Source organism: Rhinoderma darwinii, chromosome 4, assembly GCF_050947455.1.
Source record: "Rhinoderma darwinii isolate aRhiDar2 chromosome 4, aRhiDar2.hap1, whole genome shotgun sequence".
Taxonomy (NCBI): Eukaryota; Metazoa; Chordata; class Amphibia; order Anura; family Rhinodermatidae; genus Rhinoderma; species Rhinoderma darwinii.
The window spans coordinates 310,155,245-310,171,464 of record NC_134690.1 but is presented as its reverse complement, the minus strand read 5'-3'; the positions used below and the strand labels follow the sequence as shown (position 1 = coordinate 310,171,464).

The window sequence follows — 16,220 nt, the reverse complement described above, 5'->3', positions numbered from 1 at the left end:
CCTGTCATTCATTAGATGAAGCGATAAAACACAGGGGAAGGTCACGGTCACAGGATCTTGGGCTGTGAATAGAAACTCCATCATTTAAAGGGCCCCATCCACCCTATAGATAAACCGCACAGCACCTGGGCAATGTAGTGCACAGGACCTGTAGGCGATGTGATATAATTTGTAGATTGCTTGTAGAGAGGAGTTCAGAGCCCCCAAATCTTGCCGCCAATGTAATTTGGACTTGCAGTGATCCCAGGCTGAGGATTCCACTGTACTGGGAATGTGCAGCCTGAAACTTGTGATCCTCTAGAGCGGAGACTCTCCAGCGGTTGTGAAACTACGACTCCCAGCATGCCAGGGCCTTGCCACCTGGTGAGGTTATTAAAGGGGAACTCCACTCAATTTATGGCTGTGCATAAAATGTGTCTTCTCCACACTGAGTGCTCACCCTGTGTCCGCTGCCTCCTCTCCTATCAATCTCCATGCCTCCCTCTGTATATTTCCTGTCCTCAAGGTTACGCCTGTCTCTACATATACACCCAGCATCTCCTAAGGCCCCATCTACACGAACGTGCTTTTGCGGCCGCAATTCCCCCGAAAATCCACGGGACAATTGCGGCCCCATTCATTTTTCTGGGGCAATGCACACGACCGTAGTTTTTACGGTCTGTGCATGGCCCGGGAGCCCGCACCGCAGAAAGAACGGACCTGTCTTATTACGGCTGTCTTCTGCGGTCCGGGCTCATTGAAAATAATGGCCGCGGCCATGTGCATGTCCCGCGATTTGCGGGCGGCTCGTGGCTGACAGTCCGCAGCCGGCCGACCCGAAATTCACATGGCTACGGTCGTGTGCATGAGGCCTAAGTCTTCAGCTTCACTATGGTCCCTCTGCTGCTGCCGGCCCTCGTCGTCCTCTTCTTTCTATACTTAAGATGTTCCCACTCCAAGTGTCGCCTGTCAGGACTCGACCAGAACCAGCGCCCTCCGCGTCCCGCACCACTGCCCTTCATCGGGAATCTGATGGATCTGGGGCGCAGTGATCTTCCTCAACATTTCATGCGCTTGGCCCAGAAATACGGCCCCATCTATTGTCTCAGCTTCTGGGGTCAAGGTATGTGAGGGTCCGGGGTTTTTTTGTGGTATTTTATTACTAAAACTGCTTTACTTCCAAAACTAGAAATAATAAAAATGACACTGGCGCTAAAAAAGTGACGACCAGCGCGCCAAGCATTAGATGTGGTCACTTCTTTAAGGCGACTTGCACCGAGACCAGCACCCATTCTGCTGGAACAATGTAAATTGACGATTCACATGGTCATTACGAAGGACTCCTATGGTCAGCCATACAGCAGGCAATAGGTGGCTCATGAGCCACTGGTTGGGAACCCCCGCTGTAGCCTGAGACTTACGGGTAAAATGGTTTACAGCGGGTCTAGAAAATCTTTATTGGCACAACAAGGCAATGTGTTATGCGGGCCGAAAAAATACCCAAAATAGGCCGTGTGAACATACCCTTATAGCTCTTTAATATGTAGCTGCCTCTTTTTCAAAGGACCAAAAGGTAATTGGACAATTATCTCAATAGGCTATTTAATGGGCTGCATGGGCTATTCCCTCGTTATTCCATAACCAATTAAGCAGGTAAAGGGTCTGGAGTTGATTCCAGGTGTGGGATTTGCATTTGGAAGCTGTTGCTGTGAACCCACAACATGAGGTGAAAGGAGCTCTCAATGCAAGTGAAACCGACCATCGCTAGGCTGAAAAAAAATGAAGAAATCCATCAGAGAGAAGCAGAAATGTCAGGAGTGGCCAAATCAACAGTTTGGTATATTCTTAAAAAAAAGAAGAAAAAAAAAAGAGCGCACTGGTGATCTCAGGAACTCCAAAAGGCCTGGACGTCCACGTAAAACAAGAGTGGTGGATGATCGCAGAATCCTTTCCATGGTGAACAAAACCCCTTCACAACATCTACCCAAGTGACGAACACTCTCCTGGAAGTAGGTGGATCAGTATCTAAGTCCACCATAAATAGAAGACTTCATGAGAGCAAATACAGGGAGTTCACAAGGTGAAAACCATTAATCAGCCTCAGAAAGGCCAGATTAGACTTTACCAAACAACAAGTAAAGAAGCCGCCCAGTTCTGGAACAGCATGAAACTAAGATCAACCTGCACCAGAATAATGGGAGGAAGAAAGTATGGAGAAGGCTCGGAACGGCTCATGATCCAAAGCACACCACATCCTGTGTAACACAAGTATAGCATGGGTAGCAATGTGGTGGCATGGAGGGGGCAGTGTGGTGGCATGGGCATGCATGGCTGCCTGGCACTGGGTCACTAGTGTTTGTTGATGATGTGACTGAAGACAGAAGCGGCCGGATGAATTCTGAAGTGTTCAGGGATTTACTTTCTGCTCAGATTCAACCACATGCAGCAGGTGATTGGACGTCGCTTCACAGGACAGATGGACAATGAACCAAAACATTCTGCGAAAGCAACCCAGGAGTATATAAGGCAAAAAAGTGGAATATTCTGCAATGACCGAGTCACCAGATCTCAACCCGATCGAGCTGCATTTCTTTAGCTTAAAGGGAATGTGTCGCTAGAAAAATTATTATTATTTTTTTTTAATTAAACTGTTAGTATATAAATGATTAAACATTGTTCTAATTTTTTAACATTTTTTCACAAGTCAGGAAATATTATAAATTAGATTCTAATTTATAACATTTCCATGTGCTGGTCACTAGGGGGAGCAATTCCCAAAATTGCAGCATTGGCATGTGGTAAAGCAACCTCATTGCTTTATGCTGCAAAATTGGAGAAGACACACTCGCTTTAGCGTCCTCAAACAATCCCCCCTCCTTTATCCTGGCTAGTGCCAGGAGAAAGGAGGGGGTTGAATGTTCAAACCTCCTACACTGTGTGTCGCCATTTTTTGAGCGAATGTACAGTGTAGGAGGATTAGATACAGTGGTAAATACACAGCATAACACGAACATACACAAACATAACTTACCTGCTCCTGCCGCCGCCGCTCCTAGTCCTTGCTTCTTAACATATGGACGGAAGCCGCGACCGGAAGTAGTCATCTTACTGTCCGGCCGCGACTTCCGGTCCACATGAAAATGGCGCCAGATGTCGCTCGGCGGAAGACCTTCCTTTTGGACTGTGTGGGAGCGGCGCATGTGCCGCTCCCACACAGACGGCGTACGCTATAGTGAATGGAACGGCTCCCGTTCGCATTCTCTATGGGGATGTATGTGCCGTATTCCATCTCTGTATGTGTCGTTAATCGACACATACAGAGATGAAAATAAAATTGCAGCCCACATAGTGAAGTGAAGTAAAAGTAATAGTAATAAAAAAGTACAACACAAAAACACAAATAAATAAAATGTATTTTAATAACAAACTAAAAGCAATAACATATAAAAAAACATATTTGCGCGACACCTTCCCTTTAAAGATTAAAGCTTCTCTTTAATCTGTGTCAATATTGCAGGATGCGATCAGGTGGCCCTGTAAATATAGGAGGTGTCCATTTGCAATAGAAATGAATGGATGAGTATTTTTATCTGCAATTATGGTCCGTAATGGAGTGTGAGGTGTGTGCCAATATACAGAGCTTTACTAGCCTATTCTGCTGCCTTAAAGGGAATGTGTCGCGAATTAAACCTTTTTTTTTTAAAGTGTTGTCACTTATTGCTATTATATTTTTTACGTTTTTTGCTGTATTTTTTTTTCTTCCATATGGTGGAAAGTATTAAAAATGAAATAATAATTTGACATGTTTTCATTGACTCCTATGCCCTGTAGCTGCCGTATTCCATCTCTGTATGCGTCGTTAATCGACACATACAGAGATAAAAAAAAAATGGCAGCCCCCATAGAGTAAAAGAAAGAAAAAAAAGAAAAAGAAAAAGTACAACACAAATAAATAAAATTTATTTTAATGACATACTAAAAGCAATTATAGAAAAAAATAATTTCGTGATCATCCTACCATATATCCAACTTTACAGGTGTTTAGAAAGGTGCGGAGTAGAGAGGGAATATCACAACTGTTATCACCCCTCACTCCGGTTTTGGGTAACCCGGAATTTGGCCCAGGTCTGTCAGATCAGACCTTTAAGATATGGGTACAGCAGGGGCATTTTAGAGTAAGTCATTTTTATAGGGGCAATGCATGGCTGCATGGAGAAGAGCTTTTCCAGCCAGAGGGTCTCCCGGACGCGTCCCAATGGCAGGCGTTACAATTGACTCATTACTTGTCAAGACTACCTACACCGGCTTCCTATGACCGAGCTCTATCTTCCTTTGAAACTTTGTGTTCTCAAACGGGGCATGTGAGACGGGCCCTGTCCAGTCTTTACTGCGTGCTGCTCACTCCTGCTGAGGATTTCATCCCACCATATATTAAAAAATGGGAAAGAGATCTTCAGATTACTCTAACACAAGAGCAAAGGGAAAAGATCATGCTCCTCACACATAAGGCGTCTATTAGTAACGCCTATCAGGAAACCAGTTTTAAAATACTATCCCGTTGGTACAGAGTCCCACATGTGCTACATAAAATGTTCCCGGATGTTTCTCCTTTATGTTGGAGATGCGGCAGAGAAGAGGGAACGCTTTTTACATATATTCTGGAGCTGTGAGAACCTTCGCACCTATTGGTCAGAGGTTCAAGATATCTTTCTGGAGATCACAGGAATCTCGCTGGGAGATGATCCGGCATGGATTTTGCTGCACCACCACGATATACCTGTGGGGCGGTACAGGAAGATGTTAGTGAGACATTTGTTGAACGCAGCTAAGGCTTGTATTCCGGGGGGTTGGAGATCCTCTGAGCTTCCTGTGACTAGACAATGGCTGGAGCGCATTCACGAAATTCGGAGAATGGAGGAGTTGCTCCATTCCGCACCCGAACGAGCAACGCAATTTCAGAAAACCTGGTTCTATTGGTTTGACTTCTGCAAGTCGGACAGATACAAGAGGGCCATGGGTGAACTGATTGGTGGAGAACCAGGGAGCTCTTGAGTTCTCTCTGGTCTGTGATGTGCTGTGGGGGGGGGGGGGGGGGAGAGTGAGGGGAGAACATCTCCCCTTCTCCCTCTTAAGATTTTCCCTATACCCCCCCCCCTTCCTTTTGTCCTTCTACCCTTCGTTTACTTCCCTATTTGAATCAATCGTTACTAAGAATTGACTGAGATGTGGGTGATGGAGGGGCGGATGAGGGTGTAATGCTGGTATTCCTGTCTTGCTATACTAATGCTTGTAGTGTATTGATGGTACTATGTTGGGAGGACTTTGATTGCATATTTACTTATTGTTGTTGAAATATAGGTTGAAATGATCGGCCCTCATGGGCTTTTTCTGTACCCATGTCACCCCCTTTTCTTTTTCTGTATCCCCATTTCTTTTCTTGAAAATAATAAATTTGAAATATAAAAAACAAAAAAAACAAAGGAGGAAACCCAGCGTCTGGTGATGTCCATGGGTTCCAGACTTCAGGCCATCATTGCCTGCAAAGGATTCTCTACAAAGTATTAAAAAAAACATTTATGGTAATGTTAATTTGTCCAATCACTTTTGATCACCTGAAATGAGGAGGTTGTGTAGAAAAATGGTGGCAATTCCTAAACTTTTCACAGGAGATTTTTGTTTAACCCCTTGAAATAAACCTGAAAGTTTCAACTTCAATTGCATCTCAGTTGTTTCATTTCAAATCCAATGTGGTGGCAGCAAAACCCAAATCATGAAGATTGTGTCACTGCCCAAATAATTCTGGACCCAACCCACACACCCACCCACACAGCAAACACTCTGAACAAGCATAGCTGCAGTGTAAAGAATGGGGGTGGGACAGAGCAAGAGTATTGAACTACAGCGAAGCTGGAGTCATTGATCATATCCAAGCCCTTATGAAGATTAGTCTAAAATGATGAAGATCAAAGTTATAATATACATTTTTTTTTTATTTGAAAAAATTAACAAATCTTCACAGAATAAAAACAGGAAGCGGATCATAAACTCAGCAGAACAATTAGAAGGTCGGCCAGATCAGGTTTCATTAGCGGTTGTGTCCAGCGTCTTTGTTAGCGGTTTTGTCCAGCAGTGCCGCCTTGTGGTCATTTTCTGTGCTACATCCTGGACCCCTATAACCCATTACATAGCTGGACAGAAAAACGACGGCACTACCACCCTGCAAACTGCAGCGGCAGCCATATTGGTTGTAACAACTTTCCCATGAACAGATAAAACAAAGAAAAAAACTCCACTGTAACCAGTGTCAGGAGGGGGCGCTAAAGCCGGTTTACTCTTCCAAACTGGATCTTTTATGCAATGGTAAAACTTGTATTTCCCAATAGATTTTCTCCATTAATATAAAACTATTTACACGTGATCATTCTTCATCAAATCTTGAGAGATAAAACGGCAGCGTTATCACAGTTCATACGGGATGCCTCGGATTCTCCGTGCGAGCTGCATGTCCTTCACAAAGAGAGTGCCCCTATTGGCCTGGTGACTGAAGAGGTAAGAATCTTCAAAGAGACTCACGAGGAAGTCCTCAGCTGACTGTGGATACAGAAGAGCATTAGTCCCTCTTAAAGTGACAGCACTCCCGGTATAATTTACTACACAGCTCGAAGGACTGATCAGATTTCACTTTTATGAGCTGTTAGCTAGAGTGATGGTGGGGGGGGGGGGGTCTGGCCTCTGGAACTCCCACAATGCATCACAACCCCTATGCAAATGTCCCGCTAGGGCATATGGATGTGTTAGAGGGGGCGGGGGCTGAGTAGTGAATCACTGCAAAGAGCAGCTCCCTCTCTGGTTGACCCATGCGTTACATGGACAGTGCATTGTATGAGATACTGACCTCTAGTAGCGCCATAAGTGCGGTGCTTTGCCAGTAGTAAAACACGCCGCGGGAATACTTCAGGCAGATCTCTCTCACCTGCAAGAATAAAAGGGGAATATCACTGACAATAAAGAGGAGCAGCCGCAGAGGACACATCCACTCACCAGGCGGAAAAACGGGGTTTTCTGAATGAGCAGATTGGTTGATTTTTGGTACTTTCTTATTTCCATCAGTGCACGGGCTCCTGGGCGGTAGCGTCTTCTTCGTTGCGTGCTCGGTCTGTGACTTGTTTCCCCACTACCTGTAAGAAAGAAATCCATAATCACAGCTGAAAATGAATCTCCCGCTACATGGAAATTCACTGTCTGGCCGGGTTCACACGTAGGGTAAACACGGCGGATTTTCTGCAACCGATTTCATTGCGGAAACTCCACAGCGTAATACAGAAGCAGAAGAGTGGAGGAGATTCAAACAAATCTCATCCAGACGCAGCGGAAAAAAACCCGCCAAACTTACCCAGATCTCTCTGCTCCTGCGTTCAACCCGGCCTCCAGGGATGATGTCTCATCCCATATGACTGCTGCAGAACATCAGAGGGACACGTCACCATGGCTACGGGTAAGTATGGTTTTTTTTCTACCTTCTATGGACATTCCAGCCGAAAAACTGCAGTTTTTCAGCCAGAATTATCTCCGGTGCCCAGGGCCAATACGCTGTGTACTTTTACGCCGCGTATCTGCCCTGTGTGAACATGGCCTATTACCTTAATGTCCCCCAAGGAACATCAGGTAAACAGATTTAAAACATAACATGCTACCTGCAGCCACCACTAGAGGGAGCTCATTGTATATGGTTGTACATTGAACTTGGTAACAAAACAGTATGCAGTGAGCTCCCTCTAGTGGTGGCTGCAGGGAGACAAAATTATACCATGTAACTGTCTACGCAGGAGATTTAGAGCTCCGTTTCAGAAAACTGTGCTCCAACTGCTGTAAAATGACATTAAGAAATTAATCAGCACAGAATGTTGGACCAAAAAAGGATATAAATGTGGACGTTCAACTTTTAAATACTTTCTCTATGACTGATAATTTGGGGTCCATCAAGTCCCATTGATACCTGATTAAAGGGGTTGTACCACGAAAATAATTTTTCACCTATCCACAAGATAGGTGATAAATGCCGGATCGCTGCGGGTTGTTAACAAGAGTGTGGGTCCCAGAGTGGTGGTCACTCAAGTCATTCTCTATGGCAGTGGTCCCCAACCTATTTTGCACCGAGGACCGGTTTGATGCAAGAACATTTTTGCGGGGACTGGCGGGGGGGGGGGGTGGGTGGAGGGGTTAGAGTCAGTTCACACATTACGTAAATACGGCATATACCTGTATTATAATGCGGAAAAATCGGCAGCATAATACAGTAGCAGCAAAGTGGATGAGATAAAACACGTCTCATCCACACGCTGCATAAACGGAGTAGAAAAAAGGCTCAGAAATTGACGTCACAACATCGCGCCTGCCTGCGCGGAGCCGCTCACAGCGCATAATTGGGCAAGGAGCAGTCAAACTTGACTATTTCCGGCGATACCATAGGGAATGAATAGAGCGGTCGGACTGCAGGTTGGAAATTCTTAGATCCCTCATTTCATAATATATCTTCATGGGTGTGAGCTGTGTTCTCAGATTCCCTTCCCAGGGCCATATAGTAACGTGCTTCCTGCAACCACCACTAGGGGGAGACGATTGTGCACATAATACAGCTCATGTTGTGCCTATATAAATCAGTCCTCAGTTTGCTCCCCCTAGTGGCGGCCTTGTGCTACAGAAATTTCTGTATGTAACAGATTTTTACCTGCATAGAAACGAACCCTCTAAGATATAAAGCTGAGAAACGGATTACAATCTAGTATTACACGACCCGAGGTTATCTGGAATTCATTTTTAAAATAAAATATATAATGAGAGTGATAAGATGATCAAGGTGCAACTTTCTCTTACTTGGCGGAGATTGAGGAGGAGCTGCAGGTTTCTTCTGCGGATGCGCCGACTTCCTGCGGGACGAGCTTTTCTGGGGTGGTTTCATGATGATGTAAAACGCTGCTGAGAGACATACAATCAGTTAAGCGGATAAGAGACGGTGACAATTCAGCAGAATCACAGGTGACGTAGGATAAACTGAGCGGTTTTATACTGACTGATGCCACCAATGCAAGTGACAAGAAAGTGATGACATTGACGGTGAAGATATGAGATTGCCGGATGTCAGTAATTAACGCACGCTGCATCAATGAATACAATAGATCCTCGCGGCATCAATTACCAGAACAGCGACATTAATGATGTATTTAATAATGCGGCAACAGAAGAGCTACCCGCAGCAGATCCCGCAAGCAATGGGCAGATGTTTGCAGACGTAATGGAGCCGTCTTTTCAGGCGTGATTCGAGGCGTAAAACGCCTGAAAATAGGTCGTGTGCACAGAACTTTACAGAGAATCCGTAATCCAGACAAAGGTGGGAAATTTAAAACTGGAGCAAAGGAAAAGTGGAGCAGTCGTCATGGAAATGAAAGGCCGCAGCTGGAGGACGATGAGCTGCAACAATGCAGTACAAATATACAGAAATAAAACATCTAATAATCCATATGATCTCTAGACACGCAGCAGCGAAAATGTATAAAATCAACACACACGATAGACGAGGAGAAGAAACATTCAGTCGAGTGCGCAACTTTTCTTAGGACTCTCTGCTTTGTGCCGTTTCTCTGTTATTCCTCCTGGAAATGTAAGAATTGACAGCTGTGTGTTACCAGTTGGGGGTGTGTCCCTACACAAACTGACAACGTCCAATCAGTGCTGACAGAGAGACTGTAGGGACACGACCTTTGATGAGGAGAATGGCAACACCAAGTTATCTATTAACCCCTTAGTGACCAGCCCATTTTAGGCCTTAATGACCAAGCTATTTTATTCGTTTTTCTATAGTCGCATTCAAAGAGCTATAACGTTTTTATTTTTTCGTCTACATAGCAGTATGAGGACTTGTTTTTTGCGGGATTAGTTGTGCTTTTTAATAGCACCATTTTTGGGTACATATAATTTTTATATTAACTTTTATTAACGTTTTTGGGGGGGATTATAAAAAAAAACTGAAATTCCGCCATTGTTCTATGCGTTTTTAAATTGACGCCGTTCACTATGCGACGTAAATAACATGTTACCCTTATTCTATGGGTCGGTACGATTACGGCGATACCACATATGTGGAGGTTTTTTTATGTTTTACGACTTTTGCACAATAAAAACACTTTTGAACTAAAATTATTTGTTTTTGCATCGTCGCTTTCCAAGAGCCGTAATTTTTTTATTTTTCCATCAATGTAGTGATTTTTTGGGCTTGTTTTCTGCGGGACAAGACGTAGTTTTGAATGGTACTGTTTTGGGGTACATGGGACTTATTGATTCATTTTTATTATGACTTTTTTGGGGGGCAATGGAAAAAAATTGCAATTTCGCCATAGTTTTTTGCGTTTTTTTTTTACGGTGTTCACTTTGCGGTTTAAATTACATATTAACTTTATTAATGGAGTCATTACGGTCGCGGCGATACCACATATGTGTACTTTTTTTTTTTTTTTACACTTTTACTAAATAAAATCACTTTTTATGGAAAAAAATGGTTTTATTTATTTTTTTACTGTACTTTTTATTAATAATCTTTATTTCACTTTGATGACTTATTTTATTAGTCCCACTAGGGGACTTTACTGTGCGATGTTCCGATCGCTGCTATAATGCTCTGGTATACTTCGTATACCAGAGCATTATTGCCTGTCAGTGTAAATCTGACAGGCAATCTGTTAGGACGTGCCTCCGGCGCGTCCTAACAGGCATATGTCCAGGGCAGACCTGGGGGCTTTTATCAGTCCCCCGGCTGCCATGACACCCCATCGGAGACCCGCGATTGCATTCGCGGGCCGCCGATGGGTGACAGAGGGAGCTCACTCCCTCTGTAAACAAAGTTAAATGCCGCGGTCGCTATTGACGGCGGCATTTAACGGGTTAAACGGCCGCGATCGAAGTAAACTTCGATCGCGGGCGTTGGAGCAGGAGCTCGGCTGTCATCAGACAGCAGAGCCCCGGCTCCTGCCTGCACGGGAGACCCGTGCAGGACTTAGACTAGGCTGACGTGAAAAGGCGTCAGCCTAGCCTAAAGCCCATTAGTGAATCGCGTAAAAAGGCGTATTAGTGGTCACTAAGGGGTTAATACATACATTTCAGGAGAAATGTCGGCTCCTCTTTAATAATATTGTCTGTATCCTGTATAATTCATGAGGACGCACGTGCTGCCCGGCGTGATGTCAGCGTCACCGTATCTATCAATGATTATACACTGAACTCTAGAAAACTGCCAGATACACCAGGACGACTGTATACATCAGAGTTTCCCAACCTTTTCAGGCTCGAGGCACCCCAGGGAAAAAAAATAATTCTCAGGGCACCCCTACCAAAAATTGTTTACAAAACGACAAAAAATGGCGAAAAACAAGCAGTACACTCTTAGGTTATGTTCACACAACGTTTTTTTGTAAGGCAGAAACTAAAAGTCTGCCTCGAAATTCATTTACGAATTTTGAGGCAGATTTTGAATTGACAGCGCTGTTTGACTTTTTTTTATTTATTTTTTTCCCACATTTTTTTTAAGCCGTTGAAGCGAATGCAAAAACCGCAGACAAAAAAGCACCAAACGAGCGCCGCAGGTTTTTTCTGCCTCCTATTAATTTCAATGGGAGGTCAGAGGCGGAAACCACTTGAAGACCGTCAGCCCCCCACTCACAGTAATAACCGTCAGCCCCCCACTCACAGTAATGACCGTCAGCCCCCCACTCACAGTAATGACCGTCAGCCCCCCACACACAGTAATAACCGTCAGCCCCCCACTCCCAGTAATGACCGTCAGCCCCCCACTCCCAGTAATGACCGTCAGCCCCCCACTCCCAGTAATGACCGTCAGCCCCCCACTCCCAGTAATGACCGTCAGCCCCCCACTCCCAGTAATGACCGTCAGCCCCCCCCACACAGTAATGACCGTCAGCCCCCCACTCCCAGTAATGACCGTCAGCCCCCCCACTCACAGTAATGACCGTCAGCCCCCCACTCACAGTAATGACCGTCAGCCCCCCCACTCACAGTAATGACCGTCAGCCCCCCACACACAGTAATGACCGTCAGCCCCCCACTCACAGTAATGACCGTCAGCCCCCCCACTCACAGTAATGACCGTCAGCCCCCCCACTCACAGTAATGACCGTCAGCCCCCCACTCCCAGTAATGACCGTCAGCCCCCCACTCCCAGTAATGACCGTCAGCCCCCACACACACAGTAATGACCGTCAGCCCCCCACTCACAGTAATGACCGTCAGCCCTCCCACTCACAGTAATGACCGTCAGCCCTCCCACTCACAGTAATGACCGTCAGCCCCCACACTCACAGTAATGACCGTCAGCCCCCCCACTCCCAGTAATGACCGTCAGCCCCCCACTCACAGTAATGACCGTCAGCCCCCCACTCAAAGTAATGACCGTCAGCCCTCCCACTCACAGTAATGACCGTCAGCCCCCCCACTCACAGTAATGACCGTCAGCCCCCCACTCACAGTAATGACCGTCAGCCCCCCACTCAAAGTAATGACCGTCAGCCCTCCCACTCACAGTAATGACCGTCAGCCCCCCCACTCCCAGTAATGACCGTCAGCCCCCCACTCACAGTAATGACCGTCAGCCCCCCACTCAAAGTAATGACCGTCAGCCCTCCCACTCACAGTAATGACCGTCAGCCCCCCCACTCACAGTAATGACCGTCAGCCCCCCACTCACAGTAATGACCGTCAGCCCCCCACTCACAGTAATGACCGTCAGCCCCCCACTCACAGTAATGACCGTCAGCCCCCCCACTCACAGTAATGACCGTCAGCCCCCCACTCCCAGTAATGACCGTCAGCCCCCCCACTCCCAGTAATGACCATCAGCGCCCCCACTCCCAGTAATGACCGTCAGCCCCCCCACTCCCAGTAATGACCGTCAGCCCCCCACTCCCAGTAATGACCGTCAGCCCCCCACTCCCAGTAATGACCGTCAGCCCCCCACTCCCAGTAATGACCGTCAGCCCCCCACTCACAGTAATGACCGTCAGCCCCCCACTCCCAGTAATGACCGTCAGCCCCCCACTCCCAGTAATGACCGTCAGCCCCCCACTCCCAGTAATGACCGTCAGCCCCCCACTCCCAGTAATGACCGTCAGCCCACCACTCCCAGTAATGACCGTCAGCCCCCCACTCCCAGTAATGACCGTCAGCCCCCCACTCCCAGTAATGACCGTCAGCCCCCCACTCCCAGTAATGACCGTCAGCCCCCCACTCACAGTAATGACCGTCAGCCCCCCACTCACAGTAATGACCGTCAGCCCCCCACTCACATTATAATGACCCCTCAGTAAAGCCACCATCAGCCTCCGTCCCCCCAGTAAAATGACCATCAGCCCCCTCCAGTAAAGCCACCATCAGCCTCAGTCCCCCCGCCCCCCGATAAAATAACCATCTGCCCCTCTAGTAAAGGGACCATCACAGACAGAAAGTGTGATTACCCCTGGGGAAGGAATAAATAAGGATGTATAAGAACAACAACTCCCAGCATGTCCAGGATGTTATGTGATATCAGAGAAAGTTTACAGGAGGAGGTATAAGAGGAGAGGACTACAACTCCCAGCATGTCCAGGCTGTTATTATGGGATATCAGAGGACATTACAGGGAGGAGGTATAAGAGGAGAGGACTACAACTCCCAGCATGTCCAGGCTGTTATTATGGGATATCAGAGGACATTACAGTGAGGAGGTATAAGAGGAGAGAACTACAACTCCTAGCATGTCCAGGCTGTTATTATGGGATATCAGAGGACATTACAGGGAGGAGGTATAAGAGGAGAGGACTACAACTCCCAGCATGTCCAGGCTGTTATTATGGGATATCAGAGGACATTACAGGGAGGAGGTATAAGAGGAGAGGACTACAACTCCCAGCATGTCCAGGACGTTATTATGGGATATCAGAGGACATTACAGGGAGAAGGTAGAAGAGGAGAGGACTACAACTCCCAGCATGTCCAGGACGTTATTATGGGATATCAGAGGACATTACAGGGAGGAGGTATAAGAGGAGAGAACTACAACTACCCACATTCCCCTGGCTCCATTTCTCACACAACTGCTAAGAAAGTAAAGAAAACCCACTTACCCTGCCCTGTGTTAATGGCTCCTCTCCCTCCGTCAGGCTTCTAGTGGGAAGCTGTGGGCGGTACTTGTAACAGACGTCCGCGCGCGTTTTTTTGTTTTTTTTTGCCGTGGATGAGCCGCGGCACCCCTGAACAGCTCTCGGCACCCCGGTTGGGAACCACTGGTATAGATTATATAATAGCCCCACAATATAAAAGCCAAGAAAAACCAAAAGGCTCCCGCACTGCGTTCTTCCAGGTTATGTATCGCCCCCTTGTGGCTAATAGAAGAAGTACACCAAATGTTCAAACCATCGCTAAAGCCAACAAAACTATATCCTGATGTTTCATCTCCCACAATCTATAATAATTATAATACACGATCACCGCGCGGTCTCAATGACGTCATCAAGACCTCGGGCTGTAAAGAAAAGCCTGTTTATACCCCTGGGTTCCAGGATGGGTCTATTTTAGGCTCGATGGGTTTCTATCAAGTTCTATAGAAAATGCTTAGAAACGTTGTGATATAAAAAAAAAACCTTTTATTGACATTAAGACCCCTTCACCAATGCCGATAATCATACGAGCGCTTGTTTTCGATCACAGGCAGCGACAATCAGACGATAAATTGCACTGATTGGTCAGCTGATCACATCTTTTATGCGTCCCAAAAAATCCTCGTTGTCCACAGCGTTGAAACAGGGGATGTGCTGCCGACAATACGTAAACTGTACGAGCACGGACCATCGTATTAACCATCGCTCATCCCCGAACAGCGTGCGTCGGCTCGTGTAAATGAGCGCTGACTCACTGGATACATCGTTGATCGTGCAAGTTCCATCTAGTGAAAAACTGTAAACAGGGAGGAGGGGGATGCAGCTGCAGTTTCTTATGCCCCACGCACGCGACCGTATTTTTCATCAGTAATTACAGCAGGGACTCTCCCATAGAAGTCTATGGGCGCTTCCGTAAATATGGGCGGCTATGGATACGCATCCGTACTCTGACCGTATTTATGGAAGCGTTGCTATGCAATATGCTGATGACATCATTTGCATCCTCCCTCTTTTTTTTTACGGATCCGTATATACCGATGCATTATGGACAGTTTTTCGGGATAGATGAAAATACGGTCGTGCGCATGGGGCCTTACTTGGTGTTGCAATGAGGGGGGAGGGGTAGCGGCTGGTACTTGCTAGTTATACTATTACTGATATACTCATTAAAGGGGTCTTCCCATCAGACACATTTATGACGTATCCATAGGATGTCAGATAGATGAGGGTCCCACCTCCGGCTTTGTCTGATCTGTTTCCGTAACTCCCATAGTAGTGAATGCGGGTCCCAGAGGTGGAACCCCAATCTACCTGACATTTATGACATATCTGCTCGTTTGCTCCGGTCACACGGAGCTATGGATAACACGGAGCTATGGATGACACGGAGCTATGGATAACACGGAGCTATGGATGACACGGAGCTATGGATGACACGGAGCTATGGATGACACGGAGCTATGGATAACACGGAGCTATGGATGACACGGAGCTATGGATAACACGGAGCTATGGATAACACGGAGCTATGGATAACACGGAGCTATGGATAACACGGAGCTATGGATAACACGGAGCTATGGATGACACGGAGCTATGGATGACACGGAGCTATGGATAACACGGAGCTATGGATAACACGGAGCTATGGATAACACGGAGCTATGGATAACACGGAGCTATGGATGACACGGAGCTATGGATGACACGGAGCTATGGATGACACGGAGCTATGGATAACACGGAGCTATGGATAACACGGAGCTATGGATGACAAGGAGCTATGGATAACACGGAGCTATGGATGACACGGAGCTATGGATAACACGGAGCTATGGATAACACGGAGCTATGGATAACACAGAGCTATGGATAACACGGAGCTATGGATGAGGGTGAGCGGTCGTTACTCCGATCGCTCGTCCCCAAACGTTATTATCATGTCGGCAGCGCGTTTTTCTGTTTACACAGGGAGATGTGCTGCCGACAACAATAATATTTCACTTTTTTAAAACGATACGACCAGCAGATGATTGGGTGTTT

The 16,220-nt window shown here is 46.4% G+C and overlaps 1 protein-coding gene across 2 annotated transcripts; it reads right to left on the bottom strand.

Moving 5' to 3' along the window:
• Nucleotides 1-5,997: 5,997 nt before the first annotated feature.
• On the bottom strand, nucleotides 5,998-14,387 carry LOC142761203 (histone H3-like centromeric protein A). Of its 2 annotated transcripts, none has more exons than XM_075864396.1 (5): nucleotides 14,145-14,387; nucleotides 8,854-8,955; nucleotides 7,021-7,157; nucleotides 6,875-6,952; nucleotides 5,998-6,570 (listed from the first exon to the last, which is right to left on the bottom strand). In XM_075864396.1, exons 2-5 carry the CDS (start codon nucleotides 8,936-8,938, stop codon nucleotides 6,439-6,441), a joined length of 432 nt encoding a protein of 143 aa, XP_075720511.1. In that variant the 5' UTR covers nucleotides 8,939-8,955; nucleotides 14,145-14,387; the 3' UTR covers nucleotides 5,998-6,438. The 2 variants fall into 2 exon arrangements, with proteins under 2 accessions (XP_075720511.1, XP_075720510.1); XM_075864395.1 differs by having other exon boundaries at nucleotides 8,854-8,952.
• Between the last annotated feature and the right edge of the window lie 1,833 nt (nucleotides 14,388-16,220).